At 43.8% G+C, this 15,713-nt stretch overlaps 1 protein-coding gene across 5 annotated transcripts; it reads left to right on the top strand.

Moving 5' to 3' along the window:
• The first annotated feature begins 3,738 nt into the window (after nucleotides 1-3,738).
• klhl22 (kelch-like family member 22) lies at nucleotides 3,739-15,045 on the top strand. 5 transcript variants are annotated; one of them, XM_023827032.2, is made up of 8 exons: nucleotides 3,739-3,820; nucleotides 4,449-4,704; nucleotides 4,950-5,115; nucleotides 8,107-8,418; nucleotides 9,183-9,589; nucleotides 9,707-9,899; nucleotides 11,106-11,339; nucleotides 12,096-15,045. In XM_023827032.2, the coding sequence occupies exons 2-8, from the start codon at nucleotides 4,505-4,507 to the stop codon at nucleotides 12,435-12,437; spliced, it is 1,854 nt and encodes a 617-aa protein (XP_023682800.1). In that variant the 5' UTR covers nucleotides 3,739-3,820; nucleotides 4,449-4,504; the 3' UTR covers nucleotides 12,438-15,045. The 5 variants fall into 5 exon arrangements, with proteins under 5 accessions (XP_023682800.1, XP_023682796.1, XP_023682795.1 ...); XM_023827028.2 differs by having other exon boundaries at nucleotides 3,785-3,914; XM_023827027.2 differs by having other exon boundaries at nucleotides 3,785-3,992.
• The last annotated feature ends 668 nt before the right edge of the window (nucleotides 15,046-15,713 follow it).

Here is a 15,713-nt window from a genome sequence, read left to right as displayed (position 1 = left end):
CTTCCTATACATTGTTGCAGACCAAATAAACCACTTCATGGCAACAATATTCCCCGGTGGCAGTTTCCTTCTTCAGCAAGATAATGCACCCTGCCACACCACAAAAAATGTTCAGGAATGGTTTGAGGAAACATGAAAAATAGTTCAAGGTGTTGAAATGGCCTGCAAATTCCCCAGATCTCAATCCGATCGAGCGTCTGTGGAATGTGCTGGACTGACAGGTTCAACCCATGGAGGATCTGCTGCTAAAGTCTTGGTGTCAGATACCACAGGACACCTCCAGAGGTCTTGTGGAGTCCATGTCTCGACGGGTCAGAGCTGTTTTGGTGGCACGAGGTGGACCTACACAATATTAGGCAGGTGGTTTTAATGTTATGGCTGATATGTACCATGCATTTGTCTTACATATTGCAAAAACCTCCTCATGCAAAATTAAAGCCCTGTATCACTCAATGTCATGAATAATTAAATGAATATTCCTTCTGAGGCACAGTATGGTCTTATCAGCAAAGTTGTTTTCGGTCATAATAATTACAATGTCACTAGATGGCAGTGTTAAACTACCATAGTATTTTTTTCTAAATGATTATAATCACAGTTGTATAGCATTTGTGCATTTCATGAGTTACAATTCACTTAGAAAAATGTTTAGATTTCTCAAAGACCACCAATAGCACTGCTGAATATTTCCCCAAGGCTGAATTTTCTAAACATTTATGGGTGTTATAATTCTTGGGGTAGAAATATTCTAATAATGCATAGCTAGTTTAATTATGTCCCCAACATTAATCACCATCCTCCTAAAACCTAATAAAGATAAACTGGAGAACTGTTAAAAACATCTCAAGTAATGAGGAATAAACATAGCATTTTCTTCACTATATGATTACGTCATGAAATTCAAAAGGCAATATGGACAATATTTGACAGAAAGACAGCATTTGTTAAAGGTAGGGATCAGTGGTGGCTGGTGGTCTTTCAAACAGGGGAAGCTGGCTAGTGTCCCCCCCCCCCCCAAACAGGGGAGGCTGGCTAGTGCGCCCCCCCCCCCTCCCCCGCAACCTAGGTTGAAACACACTAACTTGATATTTGAAATCCCAGTATACTGTATCTCAAAGAAATAAACCAGTATTTTGCATACTGATCACATTCAAATGAACAACAGTTTAAAACCACAATTAAACACAATGACGCCACGTAGACGGACGCACTCTTTTCCCATGGTTGCCAACTTTGATCAGCTGGATGGAGTAAGATTTTCAATTTGAGACAAGTCTGCAGTGCTTTGCTGCACTGAAAACAGAAGCGCCATTGAAGTGCAGTGAACCTGCACTTCAATGGGATTTATTGGATCGTGCCGCCAAGGGAATGTAATGTATGAGAGAAAATATCACATTATACGACTTATTAATTAGAATTATTGCTGATTCTGAACAAACTAGCCATGAAATTGAGCACATTCTAGGGCGCTCTTTGCAGTAGCTATGTAAATACAACTACATATTTGACAACATTTTTCGTGACATTTTAGAGAAGTGAGGGCTGAGTGATCTGCACCGATAATGAGAAATTTGCTGGTTTGAATCCCGTGAATACTAGGAGTGATTCTACTCCGTTTGGCCCTTGAGCAAGGCCTTTCATCCTGGGTATGACGTTAACCTACCGTACATCCAGCCCTGCAAGCAGGTACTCCAACTTCCAGGGAACTTTGGCGAGTTGGTGGCAGGACTGGCACTCCAACCACCGGAAAAAAACCTCTCAGTGTTCCATTCCGTTCAAACTAGGGTGATGCTGAGGTATCTCCTGTCACACAGTTGTATTTATTTTCTCTGAGGTGGTTCTCCATGTGGTGGGGGTGGCAACGACCTCGAATAGGCCGACTACGTATTTTAGCTGTGGAATTAATACACAATTTTATTTTAAAAGCCAGAGGAAATACAAGATCTAGACAATTTAAGTCCATTTGTAAATAACAATGATTTATTATTGAAAATAGTGAAAGGATTTGAATATTTTTGATAAATTACATATTTGTTTCTAAGGCATCTGGACCTAAATTTGGGGGAAAATTGAGATCCTAACATTGATCAAATCGTAGAATTAATCTTTTAGATGAATAAACTCAAAAGAATCAATTCACTAAAAAGAATTAAGATTTCCATCTCTAACAGCACCGTGGTTATGTGGCGGGGGGGGTTAAAATGGGCCCTGGGTGGTTCTTCGGTCTGTTTGTTAATTGCGTGATTATACTGTCAATGAGTGATTATGTTTGTTCACCGAATTATTCATCGGTCGAGTTGTTTACTGCAGTGGTTCTTTGATAACTCAGTAACTCTTCATTCAATAAATGCATGGTCTTTCAGTTTTTTCAGTGAGTCCTGATTTGTGTTTGGTTGTTGGGTGTGAAAAAAATCATTTGAAATCATGAAGGTAAGAACTATTGTTAAACAAATTGTGAACATTGCTGACTATTTACATCTTGCAAGTTCTTTTCTGTGTGCTGGTTATTGTAAAATCTCAACAGATTAATGTTGAAGAGACCTCCATAATGATTTCCATTCGGTTTTTTAAACGAATCTTTTAATGAATGGAATGATCTCAGTGGTGAACGGGATGATCTAGTTCACTGATCCAAAAACACAAACTGACAGAACGGAGGGGAAAGTAATAGATTATGAACGGGGGGCAGGGGCAGAAAGAACGTGGTTCACACGTGCACACAGCTGCAATCCGCGACTTGCTCAATTTATTGTCGTGGAAAACACTGACAAATGAACATACAGCCTTCATTACTGAAATTGCCCTTCAAAAACATTTTTCAAATTTTCCGTTACCAAGAATAAATGTCTCCAGAACAATGTAATCTTGGAACATCTCAACTAATTCATCGTACCACTGAACTCCTGTCTTCATTATTAACTATTCCTTGATCATGGTTTCTTGGCGGAAGAGTTCCTGTATTTTACATGTGTTTATTAGAACCTAGTCTTTGTGTTTTTGATTTGACTAGGTTTTCTGAGGTATATGGTCTAAACAACATTTTGTGCAGTTCTTATTTCAACGCTAACGTACACAAGCACAAACTAAGGACACTTGTATCTAGTTGTTTCCCTGACAACTGTATGTTAATTTGCGGTGCATTATCTGCATCCCATGTATGTCGCTTTGAACAAAAGTATATAGCCTACTAGGTAAGGTAAAGTATATGTTCGATACAAAATGCAAAAAGGGAAACGACATTGATTCCCCATTCATTTAAGTTTTTTCATTCTAGAAGAAACAAAATTATTAATATTTTCTCTGAGAATAGAGAGAAGGAACAGAAAAATGTGTGCAATAAAATGTGCAAATACATAAGTGCCTGTATTAACGGGTAAGTTAAAACAAGATAAAATACAACATCAGTGAAAAGACACACACCCTTCACAATGTCATGTTGAGTCTTCGGCAGGGTCTAGGAGTTCACACTTTATTTCAGCGAACTTTCGCATAAGTAGATCCTGCAAAGGTTAGATTGTTGGTCATCTGTGTTGTTCTATACTATGATAAATCTTGGTGAATGTCAATACAATGACAATAAATAATAAAAGACCATTAAAGAAGAAATAAAATAATTGGAACAATTAATTGAAGAGATCCTCTGGAACGGAGCGCCGGCAATGAAGACATTTGTAAATCGATTATGAACTCTGATCATTCGGGTGAATGACCTTAAAAAACTCAATTTATTGAAGCGTAAATCAGCAGAATTCTCCGAGCGGATGTGACGATAGTGCCCCGGAAGCGATTTGAGCAGTTTGGAACGTAAACATTGGAGCAGGTGGGAGGGAAGAAGCGCAAGGAAAACAAGACGTACTGTCTCTACGTATAGCCGGTTTTAGGCGACAGACTAGTTAAGAAAATCTTACAATTCGGTGGGATTTGATTGTTTCTTTGTTTGTAGTCATCGACCGTTTCGTGCTGTTGTTTCGGTTTGCTGTATTTTGAAAAAGGTGATTGGCTTGTGGGTTGTAATAACAGGTGCAGTAGTCGAGTAGTACTTTGTAGGTTGCTGATATCTCTGAAATAAATAATATTTTTATGCTGAGGTGTGTCTACGGGCAATCTTGTTACGTTTTATTTTACGCAGTAGTTACAGAGACGATATGGTCTGGGTTAAGTAATTCTTGTGGATATATTTTGAATGTTTTGCTTTCTCTTTCTGATGTCGGTATTGTTAAAACTTTAAAAACTTACTATGTGCTGGTGGCATTCACACTTTACGATTGTTTTGATGGTATTTTTAATCATTGGCTGGTTTTTGTTCCAGTCAGATAAATACATGGAGAACTCTCCATTAAGTAATGCCTAGCTGCAGTAATCTCGCTCACTCAGTACAGCTACATATTTGTCAGAACTACAGATGCCGTGGCGAGTATTTGTTTGTTCACCTGTCATTGTTCAATCAGGAAATGTGATGAGAGCCACCGTGGGCAGTGGGGCAGTTCGACTGATGTGACGAACGATGGCGGAGGGTGCGGAGGCCGCCCAAGCAGGCCGGTGCAGCCGGCAGGTGTACCGAAGCCACGCCCACTCGCAAGGTGTGCTGACCGGACTGCTGTCACTCAGGGATTCGGGCGCCCTGTTTGACGTCACGCTTCTGGTGGATGGGCGGCCTATCCAGGCCCACCGGCTACTGCTGGCGGCTTCCTGTGACTACTTCAGGTAACTGGCAGGCCTTTTTCACTTCCTTGTCCTTGGCTCATTCCTTCACACTTAAGCCAGGTGACTTAAATCTACTTCCTATTCCATCTCACTATTATATCCTATGTGTCCTCTTGATGCACAATTTTTTCCCTCTGTTTCTGGTTCACCTTCATCCTAACATAGTTGCATGTCACACTTGTGTATCATGTTTTGTTGTTCATTGTGGGCAGGAACTGTCCTTACATGAGTTTTGTTTCCTTCAGGGGCATGTTTGCTGGAGGACTACGGGAGATGCATGAGCCGGAAGTGCCCGTGCGTGGGGTGTCATACGCGGCCATGACCAAGCTTCTGGACTTCATCTACACTGCCGAGCTTCAGCTTGACCTAGACAGTGTGCAGGAGGTCCTTTGTGCAGCTAGCCTGCTGCAGGTAGCATCTGCGCTTTATAAACATTAGGAGCAAAAAGTAGTAATTTAAGAGTTGGACCAGTAAACAAAAGCTTTCTGGAGTGTGAGGTAGATCAGTCACACGTGGACACATCAGAATCACTTTTATGTGCCAAACACTTGAATAGAATGTGGAAGGATTTTTGTCCTGGTATTGAATTTAAAATGAAATGAAAATTAAAATGCACTTGGGTCAGTGGTTAGTTCTGGCACCTTCCAAACACATAGTGCCGAGTTTGAGTCCTCCCTCTCAGCATCTTCTCTGAAAGTTATTAATTGGGGGTGTTTGTGGCTCTACACACAGACACATTTATACGTTCATGTAACTGAACATAAAGATGACAGTTAAGGAGAGATGCATCAATAGAGTTAATAATCGGTCAACATTGATGCCGTCTGGGAATTGGAGTGGATGATTTGTCCATGGTGCTCATAGCCTGGAGAAAAAAAACCAGACAAAATCCAAATGCTGTTTAGTTTTGGTTTAAACAGCTTGCAGCCGACTGCCAGAGCAGGGTTCAGCAATGATCTTTTCAGTCTGTGTCTTTGCTCCAGCCTTGTGCAAATCAGCAACTGACAGAAAGCAACTGATATTCTTCTCTGCAAACTGTAACTTTTAAAAGCTTGCGGTGGTGGGTAGATGCCATCTAATGACATTCTTGTCCCACTTGAGAACCTGTGATATGGTGGTCCCTGGGAATTTAAACTATTTATCTCTGCTTACAGTAGAACCATTTATTTCTGAGGTGGACGCAGAGAGTTTTGTTTTCTGAAGTCGATAGCCATTTCCGGGCTCCCTAGAGATCCCTGAGTTCCATGTTACGGCAGCTATTCCAGGACACAAGATGGTTCCCCTCTACCCTGTGTGACTCATCATGACTGGAGGTGAACCCAGTCCAGGGTGTCATTTGCAAATGTGAGAAATTGCACAGATGGCATCTTTTAAGGTGCAGTCATTATTATATATGGAGTAGGGCACTCATCCCCGGGGAACACAGGGTGGTCTGGGAATCGTTAACCCAGCCAAACTTGTAGATCCACCTGCAGATAGGTTTGCATACATTGACTTGCCCTAGTTTAGTTAACAGTACTTCCATGACTACAGTTAAATGCAGAGCTAAAGTCCATACAAACACAGGTAGCTGAGCTGTCCAGATGCTGCAGGATGTAATGCAGGCCTTCGTGAACTGCACTGTCTGTGGATCTGATTTTTGGTAGGCACACTGCAGATGTGCAAGACAGGCTTCAGGGGTGGGGAAAATCATTTTCTGGTACTACATTATAATTATAATTTTGGATTAGGCCCTAATTCAGATTAGAAATACCAATTCATTGGTAAATTGGCATTTTCCTTTTAGCGCAAGCTGCAATGCAGTAATGGTAATGTTTGTGGTCTGGGACTTGTAGCAGTCAGCCACTGTGCTGTCCACAAGCATACGGCTTACAGGAACCATGACATTGGCTTCTTCTAGGTTAGCTGCCTATTATTAACCTCGGGAGCAAAAAACGTAACGTGAGCAGTAAACATTTTGCCTGCTCAGCATTAAAGCATTTGGGTTAATTCTTGCATTGTCCCTTCACTTTACAGTGATAATTGGATTACTCACATATGCTGCTAGCATTTTGCTAATCATATGCTCCCCTGGATGTTTATAGCGTTTCCTTTTTGTTAAGGATCAGCCCTTAGCTTATTTGCATCATTATAATTGCATGCATAATATTAAAATAACTTTTCTTGTGGACCGTTGAAAAACATTATTTACATGCACATGCAAAGTCCAACAGGGGACCAACCGGCCTGATGGGACTGGCATGATAGGGAGGATGATTTGAGATGTTGGCTGTACATCGATATACAATACATCAATATCTTAGGTCAGTGTTTCCCAATCTGGTCCTCGGGGATCCACATTCGGTCCATGTTTTGCTCTCTACCAGACATCAAGGGAGGGAGGGAGCAAAAACCTGGACTGTCTGTGGGTCCCCAAGAACTGGGTTTGGAAACACTGGGTAATACAACAAAATGGCAATAGGATGTCAAGTAATCGAAGGGAAGAGTTTTTGTGAGTGACTGAACACTGCTAGGGAGGGGTTTAGTCCCACAGCTCTCATTAGACGTAAGCCATGGGGAAGAAGCATAAAAGCACTTAGTTTTATCTAGTTTTCTGGAACATATTGGTCCTCTTTGTTATTAATCGCTGTTCCTGATTCTTAAACAAAATTTGCATTTTGTTCGTCATAATCAAGCCATTGTCCATGTCCATGAGAACAGTCAATAGCAGCTGCTGTTACGAGTTACAGAAAACAGATCTTAGAAATGCACAAGCCTTTGATGAGGCTGCTTGCGGGAACTGTGTGTAGTTTCTGTGAAGCCCAAAGCAGGAAGCGTGATACCAGAGGCACTTCAGGGCGCCAGTTTGTACCCGAGCGGAAATGCACTCGTCTCTGTTTTAGTCACAGCCTCTTTGGGGTGTGACTGACTGATTTGTGTTTGTATATGACTGTTGACCAACTGTCTGATTTGCGTGACTCTGTTAATTGAACATAAAGGAGACTGTGTATTTATGGAGAAACACATTTTTTTTTGGGGGGGGGGGGGGGTTTGAATAAGTTAACTAACAGTGTTGTTTTTTTTTTTTTGGGAGGGGGGTAAAACATTAAGTAACAGTGGACCACAATTGGGGATTAATCATATTTGTGGCTGTTGCATTAAGATCCATTTTCTGGGTTACTTTTCTGCATTCATGAGGTAACTGGCTTCTGCTGCATTTGGTCAGTGGCCCATACCTTAACACCAGTTTTCAAGCATTTATTTTTTTTAGATTCAGCAAGTTCTTGGTTTCACCTTTGCTTGGTCAGGAACCCTTAACACCTGTCATCTGGAATAATTCTCTAGATTTAGGAGTTACTGGCTGTTTCTGTGTTCAGTCAATGACCCCTACTTTAAGACCAGTTTTCTGGATTTATTTCCTAGATTGAGGAGGTTATTGGCTTCTGCTGTGACTTCCTCTTCTCTTGGTTGGATGATGAGAACATCCTGGAGGTGTACAAGCTGGCTGACATGTACAATCTGGAGCAGCTGGGGGCCAGGGTACACTCTTACCTCCTGAAGAACATCCAGACCTTTTCCCGGACGTCCGTCTATCGCCAGCTCCCTTCAGAGAAGGTCTTTGGCGTGCTCTCCAGTGATGATCTTGAGGTCGACTCTGAGAACGAGGTGTACGAGGCAGCTCTGCACTACCATTACAGCCCTGAGCAGGTGGAGACGGACCAGGTGTGCTTACAGGTACAGCCACCTGGGGGAGCCACACTCTTTTTCAGAGCAATATTATTTCATATAGTCCTTGTTCGTACTGAGATCAGACAGCTAAATGTGCTGGCATAAGCAAGACTTATGTTCTGCCCATGTAAATAAATACCACCTATAAGCTAATTCTACTAGAATATACTAGAACAAACTTTTATTAAGTAGAATCTTGTTTCTATTATAGTTGTGCTTTTGTCAAAGCTTCTCATGTGTTTCTTGTGCTGTTTAGGTTTAGCCAGGGAATGTGTGTATTTCAGCTTTTAGTTCCCTCCCTCTCATTTGAGGAGAAAAAAAATACAACAGGTGTGATGTAAAGTTAAGGAAATATTTGTGAAAGTCCGCTGTCCTTCTGCTTGCGGCTTTTTGTGTACATTTTAAAAATGAAAATGTTTGTGACTTCATTTGAAAGTCCTGATGCGATCATAGCTGATAGCGATGCAGGAAACAAGCCGTTGAGTCTAAGTCAAGTGAAGGCCATTGTTGCAGGATTTACTGTGAACTGCCAAGAATTCCCTGTATTATCCCAGTCAGTGCACGAAAACTCCATCTACTATGGAATTTATTTGTACGATAACTTTTAGTAATAATAATAATGAGTTGATATAGTTATTGAATGATCATTGATCATTGTTAAGCTCTTAATCTGGAGTGAGCAGGGTGCCACAGTAGTTAGGAATCCTTCAGCACAGCACAGCCAGTGGGAGGCGGGGTGACTCAGAAGCTCCTCCCCCCTGCCTCCCCAGGACCCACTTCCGATGCTAGAGGCGGTGCGCTTCTGCCTGATGGAACGTCCGGTGCTGCAGCGCCTCCATGAGCGACTGAGGAACTGCGTGCTGCGGGAGCGTGTGGCGGCGGCACTGCGCTACCATGCGCAGGAGCTGTGGCAGCCCGTCCTGCAGGGGGCGCTCACCCAGCCGCGCTCCCGCTCACGTTGCATCCTGGGCTTCGGTGGCATGTACTCGCCAGATTCCGTCGCCCACGCCGATGAGCTCCAGGTCTTCCATCCGTCCTGGGGCGAGTGGAGGACCCTGGCCGCCCCTCATGCTCCCCGCATGTCTAACCAGGGCATCGCCGTGCTCAACAACTTTGTCTATCTTATCGGTGGGGACAAGAACACCAGCAGCTTCCGTGCTGAGACTCGCTGCTGGAGGTGAGGGCCTCTTTCATCTGAAGAAGTCATATGTTCCAGAGTTGACTGTCTAATCAGATTTCATGTAGAGCCTACCTTATCCACTTATCTCTTAACTCCTACCCCTGCCCACCCAAGGTACGACCCCCGTCACAACAGCTGGTGCATCATCAAGCCACTGCAGCAGCAGCACGCGGACCACTGCGTCTGCGTGGAGGGGGGGTACATTTATGCCATTGGAGGCCGTGACTACAGCACCGAGCTGGACTGCGTGGAGCGCTACAGCCCCAGCACCAACACCTGGGAGTTTGTGGCCGGCCTCCGGCGAGAGGTCAGCTGGGCGCTTGGCTCGCAAATCGTTTAGCTGATGAGGTTGAAATCTGGAGATAGATTTTCCATCCATTTGTACAGCAGTAAAATTCTGTTTTCCGTCTCTAGATTACTGCATTGATAGAGAGACACTGTGCCGTAGTGAATTTTTAACATCAGATAATTAGGGCACAGAGTGGCTGACCATAGCATCACTTGTTCTGGGGAAGTCAGTGGTTTCCTGTATTGGTTTTTGTAAACTCAGGGGTAAATTCTCTCATGGTTTTTGCCTCTGATGAAATGACAGTAAAGATCTGTCTAAATGGACAAAAAACCCTGTGGATGATAGAGAAGATCCCTTGTTCTTCTAGGCCTCCACTAGATGGTGTTGGAATTGTGCAGACGGCAGCTTCGTCACTGTCCCCCGATGGACACGGAACACGTGGTTTTCGTGAAGTATAGGCTGAAACAAAGGCCACTCACAGAGTGTTTTCGTGTGGGAGACATAACCATGTCTGGCAGCTTCTGAGACCACAACACATTATGTCCCATAACACTCAAGATATACAGCTACAGAAGAAAAACAAGAGGCTGCCCTATATTTTTAAACAAATCTGCAGTTTTAAATCCTGGTTTAATCCTGGTCCTGCTAACAGAAGGCCAGGTTGCTTCCAGGTTCAAAATTTCTAAGACAGCATTGCACAAGAATAAGGTGAAGCAGGAGTCACTGGGAACGACCATAAACCAGCCAGGTAGAGGGCGAAAGCAACATTTTAATGGCAGCAATGACTGTTAACTTATACAACAGTTTCTTATGAATTGGAGGATGACATCAAGTGACTTTCAAAAGGAATGAGAAACATTAATTGCAGGTGTGAAGTGCACTGCTAGGATAGTTTGTATCAGGCTTCTAGAGGCAGGACTTAAGTCCCATAAAGCAAAAAAAGAGGCCTTCATTAATGACAAACAGAGAAGACCCAAGCTGCAGTTTGTATATATGTAAATATATGCAGTTTGTATATATATAAATAAAATTCACAGACGCACCCATAAATTGAGAAATGTGTGAAACAGTTGTGCTGTGGTCTCTTAAATTTTTCTGCGGCTGTAGAGTGATCTGGAAATGAATGTTTTTATTATGAGGCTGAAATCATGGAAACCTGAATCTGGAGGAAAAAAACCACCTTATGTCTTTTGACACAAACGCTCTGACTTTCACTTGGTCCAGGTGTACGCACACGCGGGGGCCGTGGTGGACGGGAAGATCTACATCACGTGTGGCCGCCGCAGGCTGTCCTACCTCAAGGAGACCTACTGTTACGACCCCCAGGCCAACAACTGGACGGGCCGCGCCGAGGGCCCCGTGGAGAGGGCATGGCACGGCATGGCAGCTGTGGGGGGGCGGGCGTATGTCATAGGGGGCAGCAATGATGAGCGAGGCTATCGGCGTGATGTCCTCAAGGTACCCCAGCACTTTACTACAGGAATCTGAGTCTGTGACTAATGGAGCTTTTCCACTTCCATCAAGAACCGAACTGTACCGCAAAATGACGACCACAAGTGTGACTAAACAAAACCGGTTGCATTACCACTATCTGATTGGTCGAAATACTTGTGATCTGTGTCCATATCCATGGATTATCTAAAGGATTAAAGGCCATATTCTGTCTACTATTCATTATTAGTAGTATTGCACATTGTGATGCATTGATGCACTCCTGATAACTCAGAAAATTTCCAATTTACGAATGCTAATTCCACCAGCATTTGATGCTAACATGAGATAGCGAATCTCACAGAAATACTAGCAGAAATTAGCACATAGTAAATCATGATGTACACCATGTAGACCGTAGATAAGTGTCTCTTCGGTTTTACATCACTGTCTCACTCCAAACCCTGAGCCAACCCTTCTGCACTCTAAAACCGAAGCAAGCTGGAACTGTGCTTTAACTAGTCTCTTTTTGCAGTACGGCTCAGTTCCTTTACGCCAGTGGAAAAGTGCCTTAATTGTGAGTGGTTTAACCTGTGTGTGGGAGGGTAAGTTCATTGTGAGAATGTCATGTGACCTTATGGTGTTGTATCAGTGGGTAGTATCAGTGTGCAGCAGTATGGTTCATTGAGAGGAATAATCTCACTCTGTGATTACCGGTTATAGTGTCTTTGTACAATTGCAGAGGAAATCTTCACATATGCCTGTGCCCTCTTCCCCCAACAGGTGGCATGCTACAACGCAAACGCGGACAGCTGGTCGTTGGTGAGCCCGCTGCCAGCAGGGCACGGGGAGCCGGGCATCGCGGTGCTGGACGGCTGCATCTACGTGCTGGGAGGCCGCTCGCATGATAAAGGCAGCCGCATGAAGCACGTGCACGTGTACGAGCCCTCGAGCGACCGCTGGGAGAGCGGTACCGCCTTCGAAGAGCGTGTGTCGGGCCTGGCCGCTTGTGAGCTGCTGGTGCCCCGCTCCACCCTGGCCCAGGCCCGTGGCTGGGGGCAGCGTGCCAAGGCGTCGTGGGAAGACCCGGACTTCGACAATTCCGACGACTCCAGCGATGACTGACGCGGTGCTGTGGCAGCGGACGAAGATTTGAATGCTCATGCTTCAGCCATATATAATGAGGGGCTGTTATGGGAAGGTCCTGGCAGTTCAGGCAGTACGGCTTGCAGGGGGAAGTTTGTTACATTGCGTTAAATGATATTATTATAATTATTATAGCACAGACTTTATAGCCCATAATTTTATTAATGTAAATCCATGGCCCTCCCCCGGCATGCACATACAGGCACACCTGTGTGATTCAGGGTTAACTACTGCTGTTTCATTTCAGAAGATTGATACCACTTAAGGAAACACTGGCTTTGTACAAAAGTCCCAGCAGATGCACCAAAACACAGGGGCTGCTGACTTTCCCAGTGCCCTCTCCAGTTAAGGTGAGGCAGACCACAAGCTGGCACAGACCTCCCACATGCAGACCTCCCACACGCTGACCTCCCTGGATCTTGCAAGGCCCAAACCCACATCTGCTTCACTAATGGTTCTTGGCTTGCTCTCTATCTTCTTTTCAGCATGTCTTTTTCCCCCCTTCCTTTTTTTTTTTGAGGAACTCTCTCCCTGCTTGTCTCTTCCAGGCTGTGTGCCCATCCCTCTCTGTTCGAAGCCAGGCTCGGTGCTGGGGGAGGATGAGGTTGTTTGTGTCGGGTTGGGTGAAATCAAGGAAACTTCTAGAAAGGCCAAAACATCCTCATTGGTGCAGGTTTTGAGAATTTCTCTGAAAACCTGTTTTGCCATTGATGTGGGGGCGGCTACCTACACAGCATCTTACACAAATAAGGGACGATGCCAACGGGCCCTTGTGTCAAAGTACCGGAAAGGGGGGGGCGGAGTAGAATCAGTGCTTTTGTGGGATTTTCCAAAGCAAGCACTTGGGGAAGATAACTGTGGTCTACAATGCTCAAATCTTTAGATGTTATCCTTCTGCATGAACAAAATTAGTTTCTTCAGAAAGGTGGTACTAGTTGTGGTGTGAACTTGGGGGGGGGGGGGGGGGCTGAAATCAATTTATTGAGCTGTCATCGATAGAAAACTGCTTTATCAGCAAAGTTCTGACTGCTCAGTCGAAAGCAGCTGCAATTAACACCACTGGCAACTAACTGGATGACATGACCTTCCGTGGCAGAGCTGTAAGTGCTGTTTGTTGGTTCCCTTTATATTCCCTGTCCCTGGAGTCACCGTCGGCCTTCCAACTCCGGAAGGATGTTGGCTCTAGAACAGGCAGCTATGGGCAGATAGGGATTGAGGAGTTGATGTACATTTTATAAATGGTTTTTCATTTATTTTCTCGTGCCTTATTTTCAGAGTTGTTCTCGAGAACGCCACACTTCAAAGTTTCCATATTACACACAGACGCTCCTCTACTTACGAATGAGATGCGTTCGGAATGGCCGTTCGTAACTTGAAATGTTCGTAAGGCGTTATTGAACATCATTTTAAGGGTATACGCAAATACAAAGAACTAGGATGCTGGGAGTACGCATCCTACGCAACGGCCAGAAGTTGTACTAGGCGGAACTGGCGCGCAGAAAAAAAAATTGTTGCGGACAGGAAACGGGAGCCCAAGGAACACAGTTTGGACTTACAGTCCTTTTCGTTCGTGTGTCTGAAAGTTCGTAAGTAGAGGAGCGTCTGTATACACTTTCATTTATCTTATCTCAGGTGAGGCAGAGTTAAATTGCTGGGTTCCGTTGCATTTTCTGAGCACTGATGGCAGCACCGCACAGGTGTTCACTCCTGGGATCATCTGGACCCAGCCAAATCTGAGGCGGCTAACCCTATGAAGCGGCAGACTAGCTCCAGTTAGCTGTGGCTACCGTGCAGCCGGCGGTGATTTAGAGTGGCCTTCAACAGTCTGCTCTTTTGTGAGTCTGAGCATCCGTGTTTGGAGAGTGCCCTGGTCCCGTTGGATGGTGGGTGGACGTGGGTAACCCAAGAGAGCACTGACAGGGCTGTGTACAGGTTAAGGAACCACATTTAATTTGATCTCCCAAGCCGCTCATCTATTTTCACATAAAAGCTATAGGGAATCTGAAATCTAGGTCATTGTGGCCTACTTTTTTTTTTTCGGTCTATCCCAGGCTGCCCTACACCCTCCCATCCCCACACATCCAAAGTCTCCAGTTGAACTAGAAGCTTAATCTTCCAGAACTTTTCCTGTTTCACAGGCAGCTGTTGAGGGCACAGCAACATCACATTTGCCAAGCTTTCACTGTGAAGATAATGTGCTTCTCCCAGTCCATGCCTTTATGTCATTGTTTTTGATGGGTATGAGCTCTCATTGCTGCCTTTCAATCCCCCTCTTTGAAGGCCTTTATTTCTTTCAAATTTAAAATCGCTTTTATACAAGTCCTGCCCTGAAAATGCATTTTATATCAGGTAAAAAAAAATGAAACATTATTGATTTTATGTATAAAATTGTTAATGTTGATTTTTGAAATGAGGCTGTTGACAAAGAAGGTTGATTATCTGATTAATTAATTGCCTGCCCTCATCCACAGATCAAAATCTGAAATGGAAAAACAACAACAAAAAAACACTGTGCTTAAGTGGCTTTGTTTACTTTTACACTGTTTATTAATGTTTTAAATAATAAAAAGGTTTATCCTACTGCAAATGGTATTCCTGTGTGAATCCTGCTTTAAAAAGAATCCTAACAACAGCCAGAACCATGGATTCATCATGCAGAATATTCTGGAATGAACTAGGTTCCATGTCCAAGTTGAAGAGGAGAAAAAACGATTAAAAAAAAAAAAAAAAAAAAAACTTACCGTGCCTCTTCTGTGCTTTAGAGCATCCACTTTAGTCTGAAACCTCATGTAATTGCAAGGAGCTCCAGGTCACACAAATTAGTTTTGTTCTGTTCAGTCCATTAAAAGTATATTAGTCTAAATCTCATCTCAGACACCATTACTCCAAACGAGAAATGAAGGTGTCATTTTTCAACCCTAAATGTTTCCTTATGGTGTAAAATGTATACGAGTTCCAGTTTTTTTGTTGCGCTCCTGTTTTTTTAATCGCCTTGAATGCCGTAACCTCATTCTAGGAAAACAAAATGAACAGCTTAAATCTGGCGTATAGCTAATACTACACTGCCCGTTCTGGGCTATATGTGCCTTGTCATGCATGTAATCCACGTACCGCATTAGTATCAGTCTCTTAAACATCATTAATGTAATAGGTAGCCTTGCGGGAAGGTGGATCCTCTCAGATTGATGTGTGGCGTGCTGTCTGTGACGTGACTTTCTTGAGAAATGGGGAGATATTTGCCCTTCGCGAAAAGCT

The sequence above is a fragment of the Paramormyrops kingsleyae genome, chromosome 2, assembly GCF_048594095.1.
Source record: "Paramormyrops kingsleyae isolate MSU_618 chromosome 2, PKINGS_0.4, whole genome shotgun sequence".
In the NCBI taxonomy this organism is placed as follows: Eukaryota; Metazoa; Chordata; class Actinopteri; order Osteoglossiformes; family Mormyridae; genus Paramormyrops; species Paramormyrops kingsleyae.
Note: the sequence above shows the minus strand (reverse complement) of the source record. Positions and strands in the feature narration are given on the sequence as shown.

Bases quoted from the DNA above. Each gene is read 5' to 3' on its own strand.
- klhl22 (XM_023827032.2), top strand. From the start codon at position 4,505: ATGGCGGAGGGTGCGGAGGCCGCCCAAGCAGGCCGGTGCAGCCGGCAG. The intron at 9,900-11,105 runs GTCAGCTGGGCG...CACTTGGTCCAG, and splicing joins TGGCCGGCCTCCGGCGAGAG to GTGTACGCACACGCGGGGGC. The intron at 11,340-12,095 runs GTACCCCAGCAC...TTCCCCCAACAG, and splicing joins ATCGGCGTGATGTCCTCAAG to GTGGCATGCTACAACGCAAA.